Source organism: Tauraco erythrolophus, chromosome 3, assembly GCF_009769465.1.
Source record: "Tauraco erythrolophus isolate bTauEry1 chromosome 3, bTauEry1.pri, whole genome shotgun sequence".
NCBI classification, from domain to species: domain Eukaryota; kingdom Metazoa; phylum Chordata; class Aves; order Musophagiformes; family Musophagidae; genus Tauraco; species Tauraco erythrolophus.
Window position 1 is genome coordinate 19809181 of NC_141467.1, and position 16485 is coordinate 19825665.

The following is a 16485-nucleotide window of genomic DNA, read 5'->3' on the forward strand; positions in this document are numbered from 1 at the left end:
TGACCAGATATTGAGCCCACCATGATAAATGCAGCAAGCAAAGCATTGTCAGTCCCGGAGAAGACTCTATTTCACAGCAGTGAAGGAAAACACGTGTATGCTGCTGTTCTTCGTGCTGTGTTTTTCTCATAACTGGAGGGCCATGGCTTCCAAATCATGGCTTAACAGCCGATATGTGTTCATACTGCACAAAATATGGTGGGAAGTTTAAATATTAAAAAGAATGTAGAAAAAAGAAAAGAAGTAAATGAAAGGCACAAAGTCAACCAAATCAGACTCAGGATAAATGTAGAGAGTTTTTTGCAGAAAAAAAAGATAAGTGACCTCAGAGAAAAAAAAAGAGCATACTAAGTAATTAGCATAAAAAGAGCCTTAAAGACTAAAAATTCAGTGGAACAAGACAACAATGAAAGTATAGCAGTAGATGTACTGAAGAAATGTCCTGTGAGAAAATGTCTTCTGCAGCAGGTATTTCTTTGACGCACTCCCCAGTTTGGCTAAATAAGGATAAATCCACAGAAATGCAATCTAGTGATAAGAAGGTCCTGAAGCAAGACTGAGGGCTTGATTCACCCGCTGCTTCAAGCTCAGTTCAGTACACTAGAACCAAGCTGGAGTTCAAGCCCATTCGGAGAAGGCAGTTGTTAGGTGAGACAGAGAATGGATGGACCTCCTGATTAAGTGCTGGGACAAAGGAAGTGCCAGAAGAAACTGAAGACTTACTGACTGTTTAGGTACTGGCAGTCACACAGTCACATGCCTAGAAGTGCTGTCACATAATACACCAACATATCCTATAACGTTTTATTTTACTGTTTCTTCATGGAACTGTCTATCCTGTACAGACACATAAGTAAATGTACAGAAAACAGCTACAGGGCAAGTGGTAAACATTGCTCCTAGGAAATGATTTCATTATGAATATTTTAACATAACTTTAGTTGGTTTTCCATCTCAAAATGTCATTATAAAAATACCACCAAGTACATTTCAAGTGCAGTTAAAAAAAAAAAAAAAAAAAGGAAAAAAAGGAAAGGTTAAGCTGCTGCATTTCTCCTTGCTGTGAAAGTGCAGGCAAAGTGTGAGCAAAGCCAATGGCACTGACCCTCCTATTGTCGACGGGAGAGCAACGGATTCTTGACAGTCTCCAAGGCAGAACAAGGGAGACATTGCAAAACATCTCTCTTCAGGGGCTCTAAACAATAGCAAAGGTTCTTTCCCAGGGTTGAATTTCTCTATTCCTTTGGCATGCCTTCTCTAAAGGGCTGGGCTCCTCGAGGTTATCTGCAATGTGCTTACGCCCAAAGCATTAACATGCCTGTTAGCTCCGGATCCTTAGCATACTTTCGCTGTTATTAAAGAGTGATTATAACCCAGAAAAGAGGATCTCAGAGATGAGATACTGGACTGAGGTGAAGAAAAGCAGAGCTGTAGGCTTTAACCTCTTCCCATGCCACTTCAGGCAAGCAACGTGTTTCACATTTCTACTAACGGTATATGTTTAGTTCATAAGCTCTTTGAACAGAGATGATTTTTTTCCCTGCATATGTAGGTATAGAAGAGCAGCACTGTGGAGCAATGGCCTAAGACTGAATGTCTTGGCACTATAAGTTACGCACTATGCATTTTAACTCCTCTAACAAGGCTAATTTTGCAGCCCTCTCTATTAATAAAAGGATTAAAGCCATTATATATCAACTTTTTTTTTATTTTTTCAGAATACTGAGCACTTAAGTGCATCAGAAATTGGCTGTACTGCCTCTCAGCTTCCCAAACGCAAGTGTGTATTTCTTTGCCCGTGTGCTAGTGATTTGCAGCCACGAGGAGCACAGCGTTCCCTTGCACCATTGACACTGTCTGGAAGAAACCACAGTCAGCAAGCAGTTTGTGAGAACTGCAGCATGTGTGTCAAGAGTTTGCTGTCAACTGCTGCAGAGGCTGCTGGGTTTGGATGCAGCTGGGGATCAAGGGGTATTTTTAATTGCCTCAAATAATTAAAGTAAGACTGCATTCAAGATCTTCTCACCAGCTTTAAGTGTGCCAACTGAAGAAAGCTCAGGAGAAAACAAGGTAGGTGATGACTGTCAAACTATTTTAGTAATAGAGATTAAGTGCAATTTTGAACTTTATCTTGAAAGTGAATGGATGCGACACCAGTCAAGGTGTGATATTGTTAGTGTAGGTACATTTGCATATCACGACAGTAAACAAGTTACGTACCTATTGTCCATCAGCAGCCACTTCCAGCCCAAAGGCAGAGGGCAGATTTAGTCCCATCAGCTTCAGGTTGATTTAGTACTACGTCATCGCAAAGTACTGCAGGATCCATGTGCTCCTCCTCTCGATCCTGGGCTCATCTCATGAAAATTCACAGGGCAGTTGTGGACAGAAGTTCTCCCTCTCCAGGGCACATCTGCACTGGGAAATGATGGCAGAGGGCTCGTACAGATTTGCAGGAAAGTTGCCAACTTGGCCGCACAAAGATGCTGTGAATGTGCTATATGCCTGGCCCCTTGCAGTGCTTCAGCTATATAATCTAGCTTCTGCCTTCTTTTTAAGCCAGAGTACTTAGCTGACCTTTATCTGTGCAAAAGAATCCATTTTATTTTGATATGTTATGCACGAAATTGACTCCTTCGCATTAAGGATGCAAAAGCGTGATGGTGGTGCAAGCTTCTTGTAAGTGAATGGCCTGATCTAAACCCAACAGAACTACTCCTGCCTGTTCTAAAAAGCTTTCCATGAGTGCACATCAGTATCCCCAGTACAGTGTAAGAACCCCACATTCCTGAACAAAATAAAGGATAAGAATTATGGAAGTCTGTAGAGTGAATCATCCCCACTACATGGAGAAGGACTATGTGAAATAGTTTATATCATTTTAAAACACTATTTCCCTTATTTATTAAATACAAGTCCGCTCATCCCTTTGGTATGTGTACAAGCTGTGTTTCTATTTACCATTGCCCACTTCTATCAGAACCTCTGCTCAGCCTAAGAGTTTATTGATGGACAGATCAAATATGCTTCTTTAACCAGGTTTGTGAATCATGGGCTCTGCACCGAAATTGTTGTCGGTATCAGCAAGGACACCACTCAGCAGAAACTGCAATTATTCAGCAGTTCTGCTGAATAAAAATGGGGCAAACAGGCAAAACTATTGAAAAATGTTGTTGTAGGCTAAAATCTGCTCATCTACACAAGGTTACCCACAATTGAAACACACAGAATTGGCCTACTGTGGCAGCTGTGGTTCGTCTCCTGCGCAACAGTAATAGGGAAAAGAACAAAGTGTATCGGCACGGGGAATATGTTAATAGGACTAGGATTAAATTTAATTGCCTCATTTTAAAAGATTGGTTTATCAAATCTGCTGTCTAACTCCCCGTTAAAACCCAGCCATCATGCCTCTGGCTCTTTAAAATAGCAAGAGAGCAATTTTTTCACGTCAAGGCAGGCAAAAGCCATTTCTACTTTGCCTGGGATTAAACATATATGAGACGTGCTGTTCATTTGCCACTTCTTCCAGCCTCACCTGTGAGTGCTTGTGGCTGTTGAGGTAGGAGTTTATGGCAGCATGTTTCTAGGATCATGATGTTGATGATTCTTTCTTTACCTCTGCTTGGTTATAAGTAAGAAAGTAAGAAGCCCCAGGCATAACACTTCTCTGAGTGTAAGGATCTCCTTCACCTAGTTCCCAAGGGGTAAAAGTGAAGATTTAATCAGTCTTTACACTTTTATATTTTTTAAATTATTTAACTTTTATTACTGTTGCACCATTTATACAATTACATATAATTTCAATGCATCCATTGTACATTTTGTTTTTTCATTTGTTTTCCAATGAGTGTGTGTTGGTGTCTGTGACACAGAATGGAAGAGAAACTGGAACTGCAATGAACGCAGACTTTTTCATTTCCACTGACCAATAAACAGAACTACAGGTGCACCCAACCACGGACATGCATTAACTCGTCATGAGAAATCTAGGTAGGCTAAGTAGGATGAGAATGCTTTTTACTCCCAAAAAATATTTGGAGAGGAAGAATCGGAGGATTGGCATTGAGAAATATGTGGACAGCTAAGTGGGTTTTGTCTGAAAGTTGGCATTCATCCACTGCATAAAAAAAATATCAAAATAAGAAAGGCTGTAAATAAAAAAACCACAGAAAATACTGCTTTCATAAAGATCTGATTGCCTTGGCACAAACCCAGTGGGCAGAATCAAACGCATCACTCCCAAACCCCATTACAGAACAAAAAGAAGATTTTGATACATTGGTGGAGTGCATTTACAGCAGTTCAGATACAAAAGATGTGCTGTACTTTCAGACATCCATTTATTTTACTTTTTCTTTTTAAATCCAGGACTTGTGTCAAGTTGGCAGAAAGTATATTAGATATTTCCCCACAAAAATACTATTTGGATTCTCCCCCCTCCCTCCCTCCCAACTTGATGGGACATCCTTTTAATTTTTTTCTTTTTTTTTTTTTCTCCTTTTCTTTCTGGGCAATACATATTTGTTACTTCAGATCTGAAACGAGTTAGTATAGCTGAAAAAATAAAAAAAAGACACAGGTTGTTTTAAGTGGTTGTTTCAATAGGCTGTCCGATTTAATCTTGCACTGCTATGGTTTGATCCGAATTAGTCGCTGGAACTTCAGAAGGTTTCACTTCCTCTGGTGGGGCTGCAGGGTCCGAGGCCTTAGCAGTGGAACTAGGTGCTGCTGTCGCTGCCGCGGTCTCCTTGGAAGAAGGCGCAGCCTCGCTGCTGCTAGGTTTTGAGTCTGAAGCTGGGGCCACTTCACTTTTAGTTTCTTGGGCTGCGGGCGTTGCGGGAGCCTCAGTCTTTTTGGCTTCCCCTTCCTCTTTGCTCTTGTCATCTGCTTTACTGGGAGCTGTGGCTTCTGAAGGCTGGGAAGCTTTTGCGTCGTTGCTAGGCTCAGAAGTTTTGGGTGCTTCGCTACTGGCAGCAGGAGCAGAGGCTGCAGCTGGCTCCTCTTGCTTGGGTGCCTGCTCATTGCTCTTCTGTGGCTCTACTTTCGCATCAACGACAGACTCCAACTTCTCCGGTTCTGGTTTCTGGGTTTCTTCCTGGGTCACTGTTTTCTCCTTCTCCCCTTCTTTTTCTTCCGTCTTATTGGCAGTGACCTGAGCATCCTTTTCGCCCTTCTCCTCCTTGTTGTTCTCCTTCACTTCTGTGGTCTCTGTGGTTTGCTGGGCATCCTCAGCCTCCTTTGGAGTCTCCTCTTCCTCAGTTGCTGCTCCTTCAGCCTTCTTGTCTTTGTCTTTAGCTTTTTCATCATTGACACTGTACCCCTTCTTCTTCTTGCTCAGTTTGCCTCCCATGTTGGAGCTCTGTAACAGAAAAGAGGAGGAGGTGGTTACTCGAAGCCCAGCATTTATCACAGAGAGATCATAACCAGTTCAACTGAGGTGGAAGAGAAAAATTGATGCTGGCTCCTGAAAAGGAGATTACAACAGGTTCGGTCAGATGTTATCAGCTGAACGCACCAATCCTGCTGAGCACCACCGCCTCTGAGCTTATGTCTTGCTCAGCCCCACAGCATTTCAGTCAGCAAAACTCCTTCTGCAGCATCCCCTTATAAACAGTCCTCCTCTGAACCCCTCTAACCCTCATTACTTTTCAGGAGGGAAGGACAGGAGGGAGTAACAAGATGACAGAGAACCAACACACATTATGATCTGTTGTGTCCTTAGAAAGGGAGATAAAAGGCGGAAGCAGAAAAAAAAGCTGTTTTTATATTCACGTTGGGCACAAGCTGTATTTGACTATCAGTGTTGGCATCCACCTCTGGTTAACACAAAGTCCACTATCACTCTAGCAAAGGCTATGAACAAGCTTTGCATAAGGTTTGGAAGGATTGAAGTGAGCCTGGAGTCAGTGAGTAGGCTGATGTTCTTCCTAAGACAGAAGACTGCATCTACGCACTCCACTCCCAGCGCCTGTTACCCACACAGCCAGCTCCCACTGCAGCTACAGCCAATGTGTGGGGCTGACGGTACCCAGAGGGCAGAAGCATGTGCCCCCTTCACCCAGAGGGGTGCGGCATCCCACCCCAGCAGCCCCAGGAGTCAGAGCAGCTCCCAAGCGGGGATGTCCCCAGGCACAGAGCCCCCACCCAGCCCCTTCGCACCCGGCAGGGATGGCCCGCCGGGAGCCCCGCATTCCCTCACGCAGAGCTTGAAACACAGCAAGCCCACGACTGCTGGGTGAGATAACCCAAGCAAATACAGGCACTTCTGAGTGCAGGCTTACATGTAGCACGTGACATGATGCAATAAAAAACATGAGGGGGAAAGAGAGGTGCATGCTTTGTAGCCTCTGCTCACGGTTTACAAGCATGACGGGCGATCAGGTACACAGTTCAGTTGTTTAAAGGAAGTTAAGCATGTACGTAACCATATCAGTATTTATATACCCCTCCTGTGGGAGTCTCAACTAAGAATATGCAAAATTTTCCACAGTACTTCAAAGCAAACTTTGTCTGTTAAAACAGGAGGAGACACAGATATATTGTGTCATTAATGAACATAAAAAATTCTGTGATTGCCTGAAAAATACAGTTCTGGTATTAAATAAATCATTCATACTCAAAGAAAGGTTAAGAAAGAGAACTGCCTAGTTTTTGCCATTTGAAAATAGAGGAGAAGGTCATTTTTCCAAAACACTGTCAAACAAATGTTTAATTTAAGAATTTCTGCAAGGGAGCTGAATCATTCCAATTTTGTTTTGCAAAGGTAGGTAATATCATAGGCCCTATATCTTTCACACACTTGCCAAAATTGTAGATAAAAACCAGTAAAAATTCATAGGACTGCTCATAGATGGCTAAATAATAAATAATTTTTAATACCACTAAGAACTAGCTGGCTCTCGGTAGATTTTCTGCTACCACAGACAAAAAGCAAAGACACAGCCCAATAGCAGATTTTCCACGTCTTGGACAAAAATGAGATACTACGATCAGCAGAGACTTTTCTGATTTCAGCTCTCAAGGAAAACAACCATTTGCAAATACTGTTGAAGGGTTAGCATACAGCTCTGCAAAATCGTAAATGAATGTTACTAAAATGCTACTTTGTTGTCTGAAATTTTATGGGGAACAGCAATGAAAAGATTCGCTTCCACAGAGCCGCAGTTGAGCAATCTAATCTCTACCTTCATGGCAGAGATACCAGCTTTTTAGGTATTTAGGGCAGGCTATAGACATTAGTTTGTTATGTGACAAATTTACAGGCTTCTTGATAGTTCATAAATATTGCTGCAGCTTAATGTTTATGTACAGTTACAACCAAATACTTTGAAAGGGCTTTTGCAAGTCAGCAGGATCAGAGATTTATACTGAAGTCACGTGTGTATCCCAATTTGCAATCCCTAATTAAGCCCGTATTTGTTTCCTGGCAAAGCCCAGATACTGTAAGCCTAATTTCATTTGCTGTGTCTTCTGTATTTTTCCAGATTTTGCTATTTCATGGATAGTAGTAACTCACCACAACTTATATTTTCTTCCACAAAAAGCTTTTAACCTCAGATACAACTGGCTACAGGATGCGTATGCCAAAGGACCTTCAATAAGCAGAGGAGTATGCATGTGAGAAATACGCTCCCAAACTATGAAAAGAAACATGCACTGTCTTTGCTTGGAGGTATACTGTGAAATCACTGTGTCTCAATTTGCATCACAGCCAGCTGGCTCAAGATACTGGAGCAGAAGATGGGGAAGAGGTTCAGAGACTGTCATTATGCTCTACTAGTAAACATTTACAGCTACAAATGGACTGTCACCTTCCAGCATAGTTTCAAATACTTTATACAGAGTAGGTTCACTCCTTGTGACACTGAACCTTCCATATCCCTATTTAAAAGCCTTCTAGATCATCATCATTACAGCCATGCCAAACTATCATGCAAAAGCACAGCAATCATCAGGGTCATTGCCCAGCCTTGCAGGTAGCGATGCTGTGGTGTTCCTTCCTCCTATATCTGAATTACAAATACTCCTCCTTTCCCCAGCCTCCTGATACTGTATCTGGGCTTCCCTATCAGATTCTCCAGAAATAGCCCTCATGTGCTCCACTGCCTCAAACAGATGCTGATGTAGCCCCTGTCCCACCTTAACTGTGCCTGAAGCACAGATCTGAATGGTTCATTGCAGAGCCTCAGAGTCCAGCAGACACAAAGTAGACTTTCAAAAGTATTTTAAAATTACAACCAGTTCTACCTGAAAGAAATGTAGCATGGAGATCAAGCCACTTAACCATCTCTGTGACTGTACCGGTGACTCTTGCAGGGACAATCCTGCCTGCTGCCACATGAAAGCAAACCTCAGTGAGATGTCTCACAAGTGAAAGAGACAGCAAAGTGCATTAAGTTATGTATTCATATCATGTTAAATCCACTCTGTATTACTACCTACATATTAACACTTGCAAGAGTACAGAACTTTTTTCTCCCCTCCACCAAAGGACTAAAGTTGAACTAAAAGGAGATAGCCTGCCTATCCCAGTGAGTCTGATGGCCCTGGCTCTCTTGCTCAGCCTCTCCCACTTCCCTCATAACCACTGCATCCACCTTGTGAATGACAGACCTAGAAAAAAAATTGGCCTACCACTATTTACTATCCAGACTAAAATCCAGTATGGCTTCAGTTGTTTGCACTACCATTGACATATAGTGAGTTTGAACTAGCTCTAGCAGCTGCTAGCTGAGTCGAAAGCACATCCAAAAGGATGATCCTAGAAAATTTGGGTGCTGAGCATCATTCTTGTAAAATGGTACAGTATTTGACAGCTGTGCCTCTTCACTACTGAACAGAAAAGGGTCTGGAGAGACACAATCTAGAAGCATTTTATATAAAGGTTGCAATATATCAGTTATTTTCAGGGAACTTTGATGCACCAGTTGGCAGAGCAGTCAGAAGATCAAGGTTATAAGAGACTTCATCTGCTTCTCAGTGTGCTCAGTATTCTTTGATTGTATTTCTCTTCTCATGGAAGAAGAAACAGATCCAGAGACCAGTATGGAGGACTTCTAAAACAGGAACAAAGATTTCTTCAGTTTCTAAGAGCTCCTGAAGTTTCCATTCACCTCCAGACAGCAAGCTCCTGGAGAGCTTTCACAGGTATCTTTTTTATTGTATATGAGAAATAATCTGATTATATTTGTTTTACAAAATATCGTGTCTACTGTTCACCTAGAGCATGTTAAGCACTTTGAAAATTCAATATTCATGATAATCAGGATTTCCTGGGATAACAGTGTCAAAAAAAGAGTTAATGCCCGTAAGACCATAATACAGCAGGAAGAAGAACTCACAGCACATTTCAGATTTTATGTTTGAAGACTAATCTGATCTACTGGAGATGAGTCCCTGGAACACAGGCAGCATACATTTGTACAGTCTGGGATAAGAAATACTATTTCAAAGTTTTCTGTTGCAGATTGTGCTTCTACATTGAGAAAGTCCCTAGAATTGGAATCGTACTGTCTCTCTCTTCTGTCAGTAAAGATTTGTCTGCTCAGTTAGATTTCTTAAGTGATTATAAATTTCTAAATGTTTCACACATTTTCACACGCCATGAAAGGGTCTGGCTATTACAGGAATTGACTTGCTATCACCCTTATTCTCAGTACAGAGAACAGTGCATCAGGAAAGGACAAAACCACAGATATCACCTGTAAATTACCATGGCCTGATTGTCAAAGCTAAACTTCCAAAGCTCCTATTCAGCTTCACATAAAGTGTGGGGAGCTCAGTCCACCCCCAGAAAAAACCAGTTCAGGAAGACAATAGGTATCTTCTGAAATCCCACTGCCTTCAGCGCAACGCAGGCACATGCGGTAGGTCAGGCCAAAGTAGCCCTTGCACAAGCCTGTTCCCAGGCATGAGTTATCTCACATCGCCTGCAGACAAGAGCTGTAAAATGCACATTCCTCCCAAGAGTTTCAACACTCCAAACCAAAGGAAATATCATCCCAGAAACTGCCGCACCCCCCTCCAGCTGCTCAAAAGAAATAAAAAGATCTTGAAGAAACCATTACATCTCTGTGCCTCATTGATTCACCCTACACCTCTGTTTAAAAAAAAAAAAAAAAATACAAGTTTTTATAAAGGGACTATATATAGGAACTTGAGGAAACAAGGAATTTCCAGACACAATTTTCAAAAGATTTTCTGAAACTTTTACAAAAAAAAAAACAAACCAAAACAAAACAAACACATACTGCTTCTCAAAATTTGCAGTACAATTTCATGCCTCCCATTACACACACACACACTCAGAGATACTCCTATCTCACCAGCCCAGGTCAATCAATTTACCAGGTTAATGTTAGAAGATGTCTCTAGCACTCTCCTAGACAGAATTAGACTCACTAGGCTTGTCTTTTAGCAACAAGATCACGTTTTTCTGTTCTTTTTTTAATTATCCTTATGCGTCTTCCTTTTCCTCTGATGCCACTTGGAATTAACAGAAAAGAAATGTTAGGTCTCACTCAGGCTCAACCATCATCACACCTCAGTAGTAGTGACTTCTCTTCTCTTCTCTTCTCTTCTCTTCTCTTCTCTTCTCTTCTCTTCTCTTCTCTTCTCTTCTCTTCTCTTCTCTTCTCTTCTCTTCTCTTCTCTTCTCTTCTCTTCTCTTCTCTTTTCTCTTCCCTTGTCTCCTTTCTCTTCTCTCTTCTCTTTTCTCTTCTCTTTTCTCTTCCCTTTTCCCTCCCTTCCCTTTTCCCTCCCTTCCCTTTTCCCTCCCTTCCCTTCCCTTCCCTTCCCTTCCCTTCCCTTCCCTTCCCTTCCCTTCCCTTCCCTTCCCTTCCCTTCCCTTCCCTTCCCTTCCCTTCCCTTCCCTTCCCTTCCCTTCCCTTCCCTTCCCTTCCCTTCCCTTCCCTTCCCTTCCCTTTTATTTCTTCTCCTTTTTCTTCCTTTCTCCTTCCTCCTTTCTCCTTTCCCCTTCCCTCCCCTCCCCTCTTGTTCCACACACCTGACCAGCTCTCCCTTCCAAAGCGATGGCTGGGGATGGCACACAGCTGCACCCCAGGGGCTGGACACCTTGTGCAATTCTATGCCTGCATGTCTGTGAGCAGCACACCACCTTCACATGACAGTTACATATATACGAGGATAACAAGATGCTAGCTCATCAGATGAACACACCAAAACATGGTGAGTGGTCTCCACACACCCTGGTTGTTCAAGCTGAGTCCTTAATATTGAACAATGTGGTGTGTTTATTGCTGTGAGACGCACCATAAGGAACTGGGAACACCTCAGCTTGGCACTAGTGCTGTTTTCTTCACGGACCACAAATAATTTTTTTCTCCTTCCCTCAGCACATGTACAGTCCTGTAACTATTGTGCCTCCTTTCCTTCCTCCAAAGCCTCATGAATCTCAGGATTTAGTAAAGGAGTTTAGAGTAAAAGAACAGTGAATGCTTAAAACACAGAAATTGTGCTCGCTTGATTTTCTCACCTTGATCTTTAAAAGAAGTCAATTCTCATTTTGGTACTGTCCTGTTTTCTTTTAATATGCAGCCAATAAAGGAATTCTAAGAAGCAATGCTGCCAAGCCTAAGGGTTTAATTCTCAGCAAGATTTCAGATCTATTTTCCTCTGGTGAGAAGAAGAATGCATTTGATGTAAATTTCTTTAAAAAAAAAAAAAAAAGAAAAAAGATAAACTTTAATTTTTATATTATTTTAAAATTCCTGAGGACACGTACACCACACAAAAATGGGAAGGATTATGTGCTTTTTTAAATATGGCCATTTGTCATCAATATATCTAAATTATGATCATTGACAATAGACTCCAATTATGAGAGTTTTAAAAATTCAAACATACTGCAGGCTGATATAAACTTGTACCTGGCTATTTAAGAACTTGTACATGAGTAACTGCTTCATTTGAGAAGCATAACTACAAATAATACAGCAAGTTATCAGAAAAGTTCATAATCACAAGACAATTATTTTGAGAGCAAATTAAAAAGTCATACCTGAGATATTACTATGATTCATATGAAATACTAGAGTTCTGAGGTACATATTAATTTATTAATTAGGAACCTATTTTTCCAAGAACAGAACAGGAATGAAGACCAGCAGTTTCATTATAGTCAAAGGTTTTGCTAAAATTATCAATCCATTTAGCATCTACCTGAAACCACAAGTACTTTGCATGTGTAGTTCATCTTTGCATCCTATATGGAAAAAAGCTAGCTAGACAGAATTCTTGAATAAAAAATACATTAATACATCACTTGATCAAAGAGTGATGAACATTTTGTAGGTTACGCTGAAAGCAACTATTGAAGACTTTGGACTTGTGTCCTGCTGACTTCAAGGACTGAAGAGCTGAAGAATCTGGAGACACATAGTGACTGAAGATCCACTACCCAGTCTGACTGTGGTCAAACACCAGCACTACTTCAGCTGTAGGAGACTCTGCAGAAACAAATACATCAAGGTACCACCTTCTGCAGCCTCTGCGTGCTGCAGAGCCGCTCTGTAGGACCATGCTCCCAAACGTAACACACCACATTTCTTTAAGCCAATACACCCTTAGCTTCTCCAGCTAGAAAGCCATCTTGCAGAAGACGCAAGCAGAATGTGGACCAACACAGTCTTGCCTTCCCGAGTCAACAAGCAGCATGGAAGAAATGCTCTGCAGTGTGTGAACTCCCCATTCCCCCCTGGCGAGGCTGTGCTTTGTAGGCAGCAACACATCTTTTATCAGATCAGCTAACATGGATAGAAATAACATCGCCCCTATTCTCCTTAGGCAATTGTCTACAGCTGATCCATTTTGGTGTGAGCATTATTTGAATTTTTCCTATTGTTGGTTTCAAATCAGGATCACACTGGTTTTGCCACAACTGGTTTTTTTTCAGTGATCCAACGCAACACTACATTGCCCAGCAGCACAGATACTGGAGCCCGTGCCTCCAGTTTCATCCCTGGCAGCTCCTGCAAGGCAGTTTTGCATTGTTTATAACAGAAACACATGCCATATTAAAAACTGAACAACACAGAAAAAAGCATAAAATAGGTTATTTTTACAGTACAGTGTATGTGTTGCTCAGCCTTGGGTTCAGTTCATCCAGTGCTCTGACTGCTGACATTAAAAATGCTGCCATCAATTTCTATTTGCTTCATCTGCCCCATTCAGTTTACTAGCCTTCCTACAGGCTTGAGACCCAGCTCATGTTCAAAGCATTTTTCCAATATTCACATTAACTGCACAATAAAAGCAGCTTGCAGACATGCTCACGCAGGTACACACATGCAGCCAAAAGTCAGCCTGCCCCAGGCTGAGATCTTAATCACACCATTGTTAGGCACACAGTTGGAAGGGGAAACTCGGCTGTAAACACCTGTTTTGCAGAGACTGAGATTAATTTTACAAGAACACCTCTTGTAGAAACAGTTTACAGGCTTCAAAATAACCCAAAAGACTAAACCAAAAATATGAGCATGTGCCTCCCCCTTGTTCTTTCTAAGTTGCCCCATCACTCTGGGGTTTGTGCATGACTCCCCAAGAAGCAGTTTCATAAATATTTTACACTAGGCAAAGTTTTATAATCTATATCCTAGAATTTAGTTCCAAAATAGGAAATAATGCAAATTTCAGAGGTGCTTATTACCCACATCTTTCAAACTGTTCAGGTCCCAGGAACATAAATCGCCAAGGGAAAGGCAAGATTCCACGCATTACTCCAATTATGGCCAGCCACTTTTTGTCTCCTTCAAATACTTAAGATACCACCACCATGTCTAATTACATAAACACACAAGGTGATAAAAGCTTAGATAATAGGACAATTTCCTTCTAATTCACATTTTGATCAAATTTGGTCTCTCCAGTGCAATCTCTATCATGGATCTCAATACCACAAATATGCTTGGCTTGCAGACCCCTGAAGTGTTTTGAGTGCCTCCAGAAGAGATACTCCAAAAATTTAACAGTCGGATGCTAGTAAGCAATGAAAATATTAGCCTCTTCCACAATACAATCCTAGTGAAGAGCAGATTGGGGTGAGATCTCATTCCTGGAGGGGCTGCACACTGGGAAAGGGAATTTTTCAAGCTTAGCACCTATAGTTTGTATTTCTCTAGCCTCATCCTGAACAAAGAACAGTACAAGGCAGATGAGGAGATTTCAAACTCATGCTTTCTATTAAAAAGAAATAAATTACTATATGATCCTTGCTAATATGTTTTCTTCAGTAGCAAAGGCTCTTGGTTACTATTTGCATAAACAGCAAACTTGCCTGTCATTTCTGTAACAAGGACATGGAGAGCCACATTCACTTTTTGTAAAAGGCCTTAGGGTATTTAAGTAGGGAACTGTCACTGGAGACAATTATTTATGGGGATTTACACTTACATTATATCTGTTTAACATTCCACACTCGAAAAAAATTCTATTACTTAAATGCCCATTTAACTGGTCAAACCAGTTTTAATTATACTTGAGACAGTCCTTAGAATATAATTTACAGTATGCTGTAAGAAATTGATACATTAACTTTGAAATCGTGGAACTACCAGCTTTACTTCGAAAATAGATTTTCCAAGTGACTACTAAATTCTTTAGCGTTTTTCATTCCCATCTCTAGGCTGCTCATAGTGCTGCCCACCGGAAAAAGAACTGGTCGTATGCCCTGGCTGTAAGAAAACATCCCTTAGCTCAGAACAGGACTCTTAGGAGACAGCTCAGACCTAGGATAGATCATGACTATCCTCAGACTATGTATTTCCTTTTTCTGTTTGCATGACGCCCTCCCTACAGGCAATGAAACCACGTTTATAATTATGAACCAAAACTGAGTCTCAGTTTTGTTTTTCTTTTTTGCATACAAGCTACATGCACAGCACACCATTTTTGACTGCAGCACATGACCCCACTATTGCACCACCAAAAGGAAGGAAACAGGGAAGCCAGACCAGCTGCCTTCCACCTAACGCAGCACGCTCCACTGCGGTGCGTGTCATGGTGTTCACAGGAACATTGCTAGCGTTTCCTTCCAAAATACACAGTATCTAGTTTACTCATCAAAACAAAATATTACCAATTTAAATGAAGCATTTCTTGTTGACTTCTTCATTCCATTATCTACCTATTAAAGCATTTTAAGGTTTAGGATCTAGTTAGCACATCGTCTATCTGCTTTTATCTGTTTCAGGTCTGTATTAAGCTGCAGCACTAGCTTTTCTCTATTTTTCTTCAAAAGGAAATACTTGCAGATCCACTTGATGCTCCAGGAGGTACCACAGCTTCAGGTTTAAACATTGGAAGAGGTTGGCTAATTTAAAAAATAAACACCCACAGTTGTCTTCTCTCAAATCTCCGTGACAGAACAAGCAGCTGTTTCAGCTACTGATGACGTGCCCACCTTCGTGATAATCTCAGTCTTGAACATCACAATGGCATTCCTTAAAGATGGATGCAAGAGTCACAGGATTAAATCAATTTCATCCTCCAGTTAATGCACAATTGCTAATGATAGTTAAATTAGTAATTGGAACACTATTTTGAAAATACCTGCAAGTTCAACATTACATTAGAAAGCTGTGTGCACTTATGTCTGTAGGACAGTATTACACATTGTGCCTTTGGTGGAATTAAACCTACTTACCACCTCAGCAGCACTTACGGGGTGTTTCATACTGACTTCCTGAAAAGCTGCTGCATTCCTCCTTGGAATAACAACTTCTGACTTTTAGTCTTGTGTACAAAGTCTCATTTTAAATGAAAAATCCTGTACTGAAGTTGATGTATACAAGTCAAGTCATGTTTCACGTAACATCAAAACTACCTATAATTAAACCCTGCAATGCTTTGGGCTGAATTACAAGTATTTTTCATGTTGTTGAGAAAAAACTCTTCCTCGTGACCATAGTATCAGTGTCAGCACCTTATCAGCTCACAGCTTCTCATGGCTCTATCGTGATAATGCCTTGTAGTAAAGACATGCTCAAAAGAAATGAGAGAAATGCAAGCCTGAACGCTCAACATCTTGGAAAGCTATTTACATTCACATTTACAGACACTCATTTGTGCCATTTACACTTTCTACCAGACTGTAGTTTGGTCTATTCTATTAAATTTGTCACTTGGGTCGTTCTCACTTCCTGGTTCTCACTAGCACAATATGTGGTTTTCTAAACCAGCATACATTTAACACAAAAGAATATCTCATGTTCCAGACTTTCTTTTTTGATCTCATTTAGAATGCATTTTTACTTTTCTCCCTCCCGCCCCGCATTTTTTAAAGGAAGTATTATTACATTCAAACTACCAGGCTTACCAGTTTCACTTTAGTCACTGGGGGAGGATTATCAAAATAACATGGAACTGGTACACAACAATCACTGGCAAGAAAAGAGCATTAAGCATCTGATCTCTATTTGCATCTTACAAATATCTCCATTTTTTTCAGCACTACTCATTTACACTCCT

At 41.1% G+C, this 16485-nt stretch overlaps 1 protein-coding gene across 2 annotated transcripts in view; it reads right to left on the reverse strand.

Moving 5' to 3' along the window:
- Nucleotides 1–4453: 4453 nt before the first annotated feature.
- BASP1 (brain abundant membrane attached signal protein 1) overlaps nt 4454–16485 on the reverse strand; it is a 53345-nt gene continuing 41313 nt past the window's right edge. The window contains exons 1-2 of one of the 2 annotated variants that reach the window (XM_086609031.1): nt 6160–6189; nt 4454–5359 (exon numbers count right to left, since the gene is read on the reverse strand). In XM_086609031.1, coding sequence (XP_086465157.1) covers nt 4616–5350 — 735 coding nt within the window. In that variant the 5' untranslated portion in view covers nt 5351–5359; nt 6160–6189 and the 3' untranslated portion in view covers nt 4454–4615. Of the gene's footprint in view, nt 5360–6159; nt 6190–16485 lie in introns of those variants that run through there. The other variant, XM_086609030.1, reaches the window with a different exon arrangement.